Below are 11,199 nucleotides of genomic sequence, written 5' to 3'. Positions count from 1 at the left end.
CTCTGGAGAACATCGTGCGGACAGACGAGCCGCAAACCCCCTGAAATCCCGCGGCCGTGTCGGGCTTCCCGGCCCCTTCCCGCTGGCGCCGGTGGGGACCCTCCCGCCCGGGGGAGGCGGACGGGGCCCGGGCTCCGAGGGAGCGGGCAGGGCGGCCCCGCCGCCTTGAGAGCTTTGTCCTTCGACATGCCCCACAGCGCCTGGAAGGAATTTCGTTTTTAAAACAATTTTCCTGGCCGTCACCGGACACCGGTGCGTCCTGGCTCCCGGACGCGTGGGTCAAACCGTTGTTGCATTCACCAAACGTGAAAGCCTCTTCGGTCCTTTAATTGCCCCGTCCCTAAAATAACCGTATCGCTCCTGCCCTGCGTGCGTTCCCCTTGGGGCCGTAACGAACGAGCGGCTCCGTAATTAAGCGGCCGCGTTCGGGAGCCGCTGCCCGGGGAGCGGCGGGCGCGGGAGCCGCGGTGCGGGGCAGGCGGCGAGGCCGGGACCGCGCTCCCTCCGCCCGCCAGCCCCGGGCGGAAAAAGTGACGGGCAGGGTAAAATTAAAGCTTTTGATTTGTCTGACCGGCGCCCAGCTCTCGCTTCAGCCGCGGGGGAAAATAACCCACCTCCAGCGCCCGAGGTGCCGGAGGCAGCTGAGCTGTCAGATCCCAGGCACGGAGCCCAGGGCAGGAGGGGAAAATCCACGGTGGCATTTGCTGTCCGAGTCCCCCCGCCCGGGTCACCGACGGAGGCGGAAAGCGGCGACCGAGCCGCCCCGGGGCCCGCCTGCGGAGCGGGGCGGGGGCAGCCAGACCCCCGCACCACCGGACAGGTTTACTGCGGGCTTTGCAGAAGTTGTCCCGAAACGCGGGGCAGGCGCTCCGCTGCTTCCCGGCTGCCGCAGCCCCGCGCCGTGCCCCGGCACCAGCAGCGCTCTCCAGCCGGGTCCCGGGAGGGGAAGGGCCCGATGCTGCCCCGGGCGCACGGCGGGGATGAGCGGGGGCCCGGCACCGCGGCGGCCGCCCCGCACCTGCCCGGCCGGCGGAGAGCGGGGCCGTCCCGGAGGAGCCCCCCGGCCCCCGGGCAGGGGCGAGGCCGCCTTCACCTCAAGGTCAAAAGCCTCTGGTTTCTTGCGCAACGCCCGGGGAGGGGGAGAGCTGGCGGGGAGAGCAGCCCTGGCGCTGGGAGCAGAGCGGGGCGTCCGGGGAAGGCGGGCTTCTTAGAGCTTGAAAGGACCAGGGGGAAAAAGACAGGAATGGGGGGGGAAAGACAGGAATGGGGGGGGGAAGAAAAAAAATATAAAAAGAAAAACAAAGAAAAAAGGGAGGAAAAAAGAAAAGAAAAAGGGTAGCAAGAGAAGGAGAAGGTTTTCGCCGCAGCGGAGCGGAGCGCCTGGACAGCTCCAAAGCCGTTTTCCTCCGCAGAACTGCCGAGGGGTGAAAGCCACCCCCCGGCCCCGGGACCCGCCGCGGCGGACGCGCACGGCAGCCCCGCTGCCACGCCGGGAGGGTTTGTTCAAGCAGCTCGCCGTTTGGTAGCATCCTTCCAACCGTCTGAAAGGAATAACTACCCGAAAGCCCGGGGGGAGCCCTCGGGGGGCCGCAGAGACCCCGAGGTCCCAGCGGCTCCCGCCGCCCACGATGGGAACCGGGAGATTGGCACAAGCGCTCCCAAGGAAACCCTAATAGCTATTTCGGGACTACTGGCTCTTAACAAATCTATAGCACCTGAAGTGTTAGCACTCAATTAGCGACAAGGTTTCAAACCCCGGCGTTTACTGGCGAGGTATAAACAGAGTCCTCGGGAGATAGCCGGGAATTAGAGCGGGAGGGGGGCCCTGGGCATCTTAACCAACTGGGATTAAGAGGAAAACTTTTTTTAAAGGCCCCATCTCTCTCTCTCTAAGCAGTTCGAGGTGTCGAAAGCTCAGGGGGGAGAGAGGATGTGCTCTCCGGAGCTAATTGCGGGGTTGGGGAGTTTTTTTAATTTGTTCTCAGCAATAAAAGATTAAAACAAAACAAAACAAAACAACCCACAAAGACCAAACCACCAAACAAACGAATCTCATTTAGCAATCCCGGAGAGAAGCCACGAGCGGGTGGGGCAGGCAGCCCGGCTGCGGGGGGCTTTGCCGGGCGGGGGCCAGGCCCGGCGCCCGGGGGGAGCGGGGACCCCCGGCTTCCCCGCGCAGGCGGCAGGGCGGCGGGCTGCAGGAGGTGTTTCGGGGCGCTGCTGTCTCCCCTTACTCCTTTTTGCCTGCTCCTTCGGCGCCGTTCTCGTTTCGCACCCGCTGCTCTGCGCTCAAACGCGACCCCGCCGAGGGCACAGGCGGCGTGGGGGGGCCGCCCCCCCCCGAGGCCCGGGCAGGACCGGGCCGGAGCCGCGGCCCCGGAGCTGGGGGAACCGGTCGCCTTCGTCCCCTCGATGGCCGAGACACCGTTTACAGCCGGAGCCCGGCTTCAGGGGGCTGCGGGAGAGCACCGGGAAAGGGGGGGGGGGGGGGGGGGCGGGTGCCGGGCCCCGACCCGGAAAGTCCGTGAGCTGCTGTGTGTCAGTAACTTATCCATCAATCAGCCGGACACAGAGCAGACCTGGCCTCTCTTTGCGGAGTGTTTGCTTTTTCACCAATTATTGCGGCCCTGCAGCTCTTTTTGTTGATACAGTAGTTCTAAAAAGTGCTAATGTTCATTTATCAGGGGGCCGAGGCCGGGACTCCCACTAGTTGTGATTCTTCCAAAAATATAAACACGAAGAGAAGGGCTAAGGCTAAAGCCCCCATTTGTTTCTAAACTGCAGTATTAAAAGTGATGCACTGGTGGAGATAAAGCGGAGATAACGCTGTCTGTCTCCAATGAATGTCTCCCCGACGCATTAATGACATTCCAAATGATAGCTCCGGCTTATCGTTCAATTAATCACTTCCACCCTCTGCAGCCGGGCCCACATCGATCGGGAGCCGCCGTGGGACGGGGGGTCTGGAGGAAGCCCGGCGGCCAGCAGCGGGCCGGCCGGCAGCCCCCCTCCCCGCCGGGGCAGCGCTCCGGGCCCGGCCCGGGGCCCCCTTCCCTTCCCCGCCGGGTTCACCGGGCAGAGGGGCACCTCCGGGGCCGGCACTGCCATGCCAGCTCCGGGCCCGGCCCGGGAAGGGCGTTTGGGGCCCGGGATGGAGGGAGGGAGCGCCGGACCCCGCTCCTCCCGGCCCGAGGGAGGAGGATGCGCCGCGGCGGGCGGACCTGCGGCCGCGGCTCGGGAGCCGGGGGGGGAATCGGGATCACGTCGTTATTTTAGTATTTATCGAGCCTATCCCGATTAGCTTGTAATAAAAAGGAGGCAAGGAGGGCGGTGCAGGGGCGCGGGGTGCCGGGACAGCCGGCGAAGCCCCGCCGCAGGCCCCTCTCCGCAGCCGGGGCTGCCTCCCCCCTCCCCGGGCGCTTCACCCCTTCTCCCGCGCCCGAGGAAGATCCCCTCCGAGCCCCTTCCCAGGGAAACCCGCGGGCAGCGCAGCCGCGAAGAGCGAGGTGGCCGCCCCCGACACCGGTATTTCGGCCCCCGCCGGCACCGCAGCGTCCGGACCCGCTTCGCCGGCAGACGGCTCCGGGGCACCGGCAGCGAGGGGCTGCGAGCGCCGGGGGCGGCTGCAGCGGCCGGCGGCCCCCAGGCAGCGGGGCGAAAGGCCCGGCATCGCCCGCAAAACGTCCTCAGCTCGGCTCCCCGGCGGGGAACACAAAATCTCGGGGGGGGGGTGGGGAGGGCAGCAGGCAGGGCAGGAGCGGCCCCGAGGGCAGCTGCGGGCAGGTGCCGCCTTCTCACCCCCTCGGAGGGTTTCTTTTATTTTTTTGCAAAGCTCCGGGGACCCCCGCAGGGCCCCTCCGCTCGGCTCCCCGGCCCGGCCTTGCCTCCCGCCGCCCTCGGCCAGGGGACGGGCCGGTCCCCGGTCCCCAGCCGGGCGGGCCGCGCCGAAGAAGTCGCTAGAGCCGATTTTTTAATTTTTATTTTTTTTTTCCCCTCGCCCCCCGAAGCCAGAAAACGCCGTAACGCCCCTCCTCAACCTGCGACTTTGCCGCTAAGGTTTATTTTAGCCACTCCAAGCGCGTTCAGTTAACGAGCTTCTGCCCCGGGAATGCGGGGGCCTGCGGGGACCCGGCCGGCACCGCGGCTCGCCCCCGGCCCGGCTCGGACTTGCTCCTCTCCTGCCCCCAGGACCCCGCACATTTTGCAACGCCTCCGACCCGCGGCTTGGTTTTGTTCGAAAGCTTTACAAAGCGGCGCGGGGACCACCGACCGGCACGGCCCCCCCCAGCGCCAGGCGGGGGCTGCGGCGGGGCCCCCCCGGCCGGGCCCTGCGGGGGCGGCTGCGGGTCTGTCCCAGCCCCATCGCGGGTTTCCCCATGAGCCCGCTTCACCCGGCGGCGAGCTCCCGTTCTCGGGTGCCTGCGATCGGATATCGCAGAAAACTCAAAACGAAACCTCCCTTCCCTCGCTTGAAAAAAAAATGAAATCAGCACATATTTGGTTGATGGTTTCCTCCCGGCCTGTTTATTTAATCTGACTGTATGATAGATGGCATCAGATAGTGGCTTTGTACACATTAGGCCATTCTGGATTTTTTTTTTTTAATGGATCAACAAACTCAGCGGGGAAAAGCTGGATAAATACAGTGCCGCCCCTTTAAACGAGCGGGGATGTTTTTGAGATGTATTACTATATTAGGTGACATGGAACTTTGCATCTCTCATACCATCACCGCAATGTTGGCCAATAGAAAGCTAAAGTCACCCAAAAACTGCCTAGTCCCTCCTTCCCTTCCCTTATGGTCCGGTCCTACCTGCCTCCAGTGCACAAGTCACGGCCACCCGCGGGAAGGCTATGTGCCCCCTCCGAGAGCCCACGCTCCACCGCTGCTCCAGGTTGGCTGCTCCCCGCCTCCTCTTCCATGACCCTGGGCTGCGGCCGCTGCCCCGCTCTCCCCCGCAATGTTTCCTAGCCCTGTGACAACGACCCCCTTCTCGGTCAAGGATATCCTGAACCTGGAGCAGCAGCACCAGAGCGGCCTGGCGCCCATGGAGCTCTCCTCGCTGGCCTCCCCCTCCTGCATGCTGGCCACCTTCAAGCAGGAGGCGTTCGGCGCCGAGCCCCCGGCCCTGCCCGACCTGCGGGAGGAGCTGCCCGAGGCCCACCCGCCCAGAGCCGCCTTCCCCGGCTCCTACTACGTCAAAAGCTACGTGGAAATGGACTCGGCCAAGGACGTCAAGGCGGACAAGAAAGGTAAAGCCCGGGAGAGCCGGCGGTGGCGGCCGGGGGCCTCCGGGCTGGGGGCGAGGGAGGCGACCCCCAGCCCGGGGCCGAGGGCGGCTTGGGCTCCCGGGGGCGGAGGGGCCGGTGCGGGGCTGCGGGCGGGGAGCGAGAGCATCTCCATCCCCGCCGGGCCCGCGGTGCGGGAGCGGGAGAGCCCCCCCGGCCCGGAGACCCCCGCGGCCGCCCGAGGGGACGGGCAGAGCTGCGGGGCGGCCCGAGGCCCCCGGCTCGTCCGGAGCGAAATCGGGGGACCCGGCTCACGGCTGAGCGTTCGCCCCTGGGGTCGGGTGGGACCCAGCACAGGCGACAGGCGAGAAATCCAGGCTGCGGCCCAGGCGGCCGCGACTCGAATCAGCGCACGGAGCATCCGTGTTTTCAAACGAACAAACAAGACCGACGGAAAATTGCTGAGGAGGCACTTAAGGAGCGGGGCAAGGCCGGTCCCGCTGCCGCGGGAGCCGGGGCTCAGCGTGCACACGGTTTACTGAACATCGCTTTATTCTTTTGCACGTTTTTTTTTTTCCTCCCCCTTTTTCCTTTGCCCGTTTATTTTGCTGCAGAACTGTGTTCCCTGCACAAGAACCTGGAGCAGGAGAAAAGAGACCTGGAAGATCCCGAGCGCCCCAGACAGAGGAAAAGGAGGAAACCTCGCGTCCTCTTTTCCCAAGCCCAAGTCTACGAACTGGAGAGAAGGTTCAAGCAGCAGAAATACCTCTCGGCTCCCGAGAGAGACCATCTAGCGAACGTCCTAAAGCTCACCTCCACCCAGGTGAAAATTTGGTTCCAGAATCGAAGGTATAAATGCAAAAGGCAGAGACAGGATCAGACCCTGGAAATGGTGGGCATCCCCCCGCCCCGGCGGATAGCGGTGCCGGTGCTGGTGCGCGATGGGAAGCCCTGCCTGGGGGAGTCTTCCCCCTACAGTTCGCCGTACAACGTCAGCATTAACCCCTATAGCTACAACCCCTACCCCGCGTACACCAACTACAACAGCCCCGCCTGCAACGCCAACTACAACTGCAGCTACCCCTCCGTGCAGCCCATGCAGCCCTCGGCGCCCGGCAACAACTTCATGAACTTCAGCGTGGGGGACTTGAATTCGGTGCAGACGCCCATCCCGCAGGGGAACGCGGGGATCTCCAGCTTGCACGGCATCCGAGCCTGGTAGAGCCGCCCCGGCCCCCAGCCTGCTCCCCTCCCCGGCCCGCGGCCGCCGGCGGGACCCCGCGCCGGGCTGGAGGGGCTGCGGCCGGGCCCGGGCCGCCCCTCGGCTGCGGGGGCGAGGGCGGCTCGGTGCAGCATCCCGGCGGCCTTCGCTGGCGTGGCCACGGCCCGGCCTTCGGTATTCCGTGCGGGAGCGGGCACCGCCTCCGTGCGGGAGCGGGCACCGCGCCCGGCGGCCCGGCCCCGCCGCAGCTCCCGGCCCCTCTCGCTCCCCCGTCCGCCGGGGTCTTGGCCCCGGTAATTCCCCTCCTTCCTTCCTGCAAAGCAGCCGGTCATTTTGCTTGACTTGATCCCAACAACAGCGAGCCGAGCCCCGCGCCGCGACTCTTCTTCCTTTTTTTTTTTTTTTTTTTTTAATTTTTACTCTATACTAATTGAGATCCACATTTAATTTTTGCACTTCCCGTTCGGCCCCCGCTGCCCGGCCAGTGAAGCATCTCGCCGGCCCCCAGGGCTCCGCTTGCGGGGCTGCAAACGCCCCGCCGGGGCCCGGGCCGGGAGCGGGGCTGGGAGCGGCTCCCGGCGGCGCACGGACGGGGACAGCCCCCCCCCCCCGGCCGAGGACTACAGACACCCCGACCTGCCAGGTCCCCGTAGGGTTATGCACTAAAACGTGAGTTAGTATTGAAATGCACTGTCCGCCCCGCCGCCCGTGTTCCCTCTGCTGTACGAGCTGATGGAGATCAGCGAGTTCTCATTAAAGTGAGTGGCTTAACTTGCGCGTCCCTGGCGTTCCTTCCGCGGCCCGGCCCCCCCCCAGCATCCCGGGCCCCCCCCCCAGCACCCCGGCCCGGGGCTCCCACCGGCGGGACGCTGCCGCCTCCTCCGCTCCCCGGAGCCTTTCCCTGCCGGTCTCCCCCCGCCCCGGTCCCCCCTTCGCTTTGTGTAGCCCTCCCGTAATCCCAGCAATTCCCGTTTGGACGCGTGCAAACGGTGTTTGCATTTGAACGTCGTTCAAAACTAACTGCCGAGCCGCTTTTCGAGGCGGCAGCCGGGGCAGGGCCGCCATGCGCCGGCCGTGTCCCGTCCCCCCCGTCGGTGACCGGCCGGGTTCTGCCCTGCAGAGAAGAAGCGAGGCGAGGGGGGTACGAACACCCCAAGCCGTAAACAAGGGGCTGGGGCTCTGGCGGAGGGGAGCTGCGGCAGCCCCTCCGCACCCTGGCCCCAGGGGGGAGAGGGGTGAAGGACCCCCCGCCTGCCCAGGGGCAGCGAGCGGGGCTCCCGGTCTCTCCCCGGCCGCTGTCACAGTAGTCGCTATCAAATGTCAATTATTGGGAGTGAGAAACAACAAACATTGTAATTCAGCACAGTCAAAACATCCTCTGAGTGTCTGAGATTGTCCGGCCCGGCGATAAGGCGGTGAGGGGAACCTGCAGCCTCTCCCGCCGTGGCCGTATCGGCCCCATCAGTAAACAGGGATGGAGCCAGGGTGGCTGTGGCCCTGGGACGCGGGATGAAAGGCCGCTGGTGAAGGAAGCCGCCTGCCGCCTCTGTCCCTCCTTCCCGAGGGGACCAACCTCACGCGCCGCGAAGGCAGGGCTGCACAGATGAGGGGCTCCTTCCTACCTGCAGATGGGGGGGAGCCCTGGGTGCTGCTCCCAAAGCCCGTACTGCAGCGTGGAGCACGGGCACCCGGCCAGGGCTCAGGGCTGGGCAAAGGGTGGCCTTCCGCCGCCCCCGGGACAGCCTGCCTGGGGGGCACTCACCCCACAGCGGCAGAGGGACACTGGGTCTGTTACAGCGAAGAGCCTGCCAGCGAAGAGCCTGCCAGCCTGAAGCAGGGACGCAGGGCTGCCTGCCCCTAAGGGCATTGGGGGCCAGCCCCACAGCTGTGCAGCCCGGGAAGAAGCAAAGGCGACTTCTCCTCCTCATCTGGAACCTTCCCAGTCCTGGGATCACTGGCTGCATGATGACTTTTGCTTTCTTCCCGCACAGGCTTTGCATTGGCAGGACACACGGGCTTCAGCAGATGGGAGAGAGGCAGCAGCTTAGCCAGACAATATTCTGCTCTAAGGGGGCCAAGGGTGTCTGCCCTCTGGAGAGCCCCGGGCAAAGAGCATGGGAGGGGGCAGGAGAAAGCTGGGTTTAAACGCTGGCACTGTTGGATGCTGTGGGGGTGTCACAGTTCGGCGCCTCAGTTTGCCTGATCTGTAAAATGGGCACAATGCTGCCATCCCACTCTGTGACACTGGTGTCAGTGGCAGTTGGATCCTGCCACTGCAGACCTTGGCCAGGATCAGAGCTCACAGGGAGCCCTCGGGAGACAGGACAAGTCCCGAGTTAACATGAGGGAAAGCACTAAGATTAGGTAAAACCTGAACCACTGCTTTCAGAAGCCGGCCCTGAGCAGGACCCTTTACTAAGTGGTCTGCCAAGATGGGCTGCGCTGAGACTCCAGGAGAAGCCGCAGGAAAAAGTAACTCCACACATCAACACAGCACCCCTCTCCACATACTCCAAACATCCTTTCCCTTCCTCAGATCCCTTCATTTCTTCAAATCTGTTTATTTTCCTCCCGTAATATCTCAGAGCGACAGCTATCGGGGAATCCGACTGTCCAGCAGGATTCAGCCCGCTGTTGCTCCGCAAAGGCTGTTCTGGGCACCGGCTTTGGGTCTGATTTCCAGGAGTGCACTGTGCTCATTCCCAAGAGGGACGGATGTACTACAGCCCCTGCCCACACCGCTGCTCGCATGCTCCCCTCCTCCCCACGCCTCCCCATTCCTGCGGGAATTGCATCACGAGCAGATGCAGGGCAGGATAAGACAGGGGCTTGCAACAGCAGCCGGAGCCTTGGAGCCGGTTCAGCAAGCGATTTAGGCAGAGGACAGAGCCGCAGCTGGCTGAGGCCGAGCGCGGTGCCGCAGCCCAGCTCCGGCAGAGGCACCAGCGGTCGCAGAGTGAGGCAGGGCGACAGACCTTTCGTTAGCTGGATTACAGGGAAGCGCACGAGAGAGATATAGCGGGAATTAACCCCCAGCACGCTGATTTTGGCCAAGGGGGGCTCACTGCCTTCACATGCAGAAACACCCCCTTGCTGCTAGTCCTGCTCTTCCAGGTCTGCCTCACCTCCGGCTGCAGCTCCGCCGCAAGAACGGCCTGGGCAGGCGGCACGGCCAACGGGGTCAGGCGGCGGTAAAAGGTCTCCCCGGGACTTGGGAAGGCAGCGGGGCCGTCGGCACACACCGCAGCACGGTGATGTGCTCTCCTGAGTCCAATCCTCTCAAACGCTTAGAAAAACTGAACGCATCAAACTTGACATGTTTTCCTGCCTGAGCCTGAAGCGTTTCACACCTATAGAGCCATAGGAAAATACGGTACTTGGAAAACATTATTCCAGAGGAAAGCACAGGATGCTGGCGCTTCCCCAGGGAACCCGGCAGAGACCCCCTCGGTGTTTGGGGGCATGCTAAGTGGTGTAGGAAGGAGGTTCTAATAAGATTTGCACTTGGATTTGATCTCACTGTCCTTTCCTCAGCTTTTTTTTGGATCGCGCAGCCTGGCGCTGGCATTCATTTCTCTGTTTTAGACCAGCTTTTTTAGAAGAATTCAGTGCCCCGACTCCACCTGAAGGTAAGAGCAGCAAGCGCAGCCCAGCACCGCTTGTCTAATTCAGACAAACCGCATATGGTAGGTTTGTACAAACTGTTTGGAATTCACACAATTCGTACAGGAACAAGTTGTCAGCTGCAGGGGACTGATACCAAATCCCTCGCCTTTAGCAGTTTGGTAGAAACTGAAGTAACTGTTTTTCCCAAATAACACCCCTGCAGTTCCTAAAGTGCATCTGCGGCCAGAATTTTATTTAAGTTCAAGGAGTTTTCCCATAGAAAGTTGCTCTCTGGAGTCAGAAAACAAGGAGATACGGTCCTGGCAGGAATTAGCTAAATGTTTCAAAGATCCTGAGAAGCCCCGCAAGAAAACAGCAGCTCAACAGCCCTCTCTCCCAGCCCCCTGCTCCTAATTCATCTCACTGACAACAGTTTAGATCAGTATCAGCAGTAAGTGATTTCTTGTTAATGGGGATTATTAAGAAGAATCAACACCTTTAAAATGCTACTCTGTGTTGTCTGCAGAGTGAGAAGGGATAGGCTTTCAGCCTAAGGTCTGATTTTTCATTCCTGGGCAGTTAGTTCGTTACTACAACACGAGCTTAATGCTACATTTTGATGCAGAAAGAGGGAAACGGAGATTTCTCCCAGCAGAAGATCAAGCACTAGCAATACATTTGTGAAAGTTAATCAATCAAGGTTTAGCAAAGTGACACAGAATAAGTTACTCGAAAATCACTGCCTGCCTCCTGCAGTCATTTTAAACCCTGCCACTCCGGAGCATCGTGCAGTGAGAAGGCCTCATGTCAGGACAAGATCACCCTCGGAGCAGTCCATTAGCCAAAGCCCTTTCCTAACCTCTCCCCAGTTCACTTCCACACCAAAGGGAATTCCAGTGGGGTTTTTTTCCACCAGCTTTTCAACTCCCAAAACAGCTTGCTTTATTATTTTAGTACAAACTCCAGTCCAGCCTCTACAGAGGTCTCATCCTTCCTGCTCGCTCCACTTCATGGGTTGTGCGCTGATCCACATGGATTTTTCCTTCTGGGTACCCACAAGGGGTCTTTAAGGACCTCAAACTCCTCTCCTCTCCCTTCCCACTGCAGTCCTCAGAACACACAGAACAAAAGCACCAGCTGAA

The 11,199-nt window shown here is 62.3% G+C and overlaps 1 protein-coding gene across 1 annotated transcript; it reads left to right on the top strand.

Moving 5' to 3' along the window:
- The first annotated feature begins 4,807 nt into the window (after nt 1-4,807).
- NKX2-5 (NK2 homeobox 5) lies at nt 4,808-7,222 on the top strand. The gene is made up of 2 exons (XM_009472176.2): nt 4,808-5,253; nt 5,844-7,222. Exons 1-2 carry the CDS (start codon nt 4,962-4,964, stop codon nt 6,449-6,451), a joined length of 900 nt encoding a protein of 299 aa, XP_009470451.1. The 5' UTR covers nt 4,808-4,961; the 3' UTR covers nt 6,452-7,222.
- Nucleotides 7,223-11,199: the final 3,977 nt, after the last annotated feature.

Source organism: Nipponia nippon, unplaced genomic scaffold (genome assembly GCF_047370975.1).
Source record: "Nipponia nippon isolate SJK-2023a ecotype South Korea unplaced genomic scaffold, ASM4737097v1 scaffold_17, whole genome shotgun sequence".
Taxonomy (NCBI): domain Eukaryota; kingdom Metazoa; phylum Chordata; class Aves; order Pelecaniformes; family Threskiornithidae; genus Nipponia; species Nipponia nippon.
This window is presented reverse-complemented; position numbering and strand designations above follow the sequence as displayed.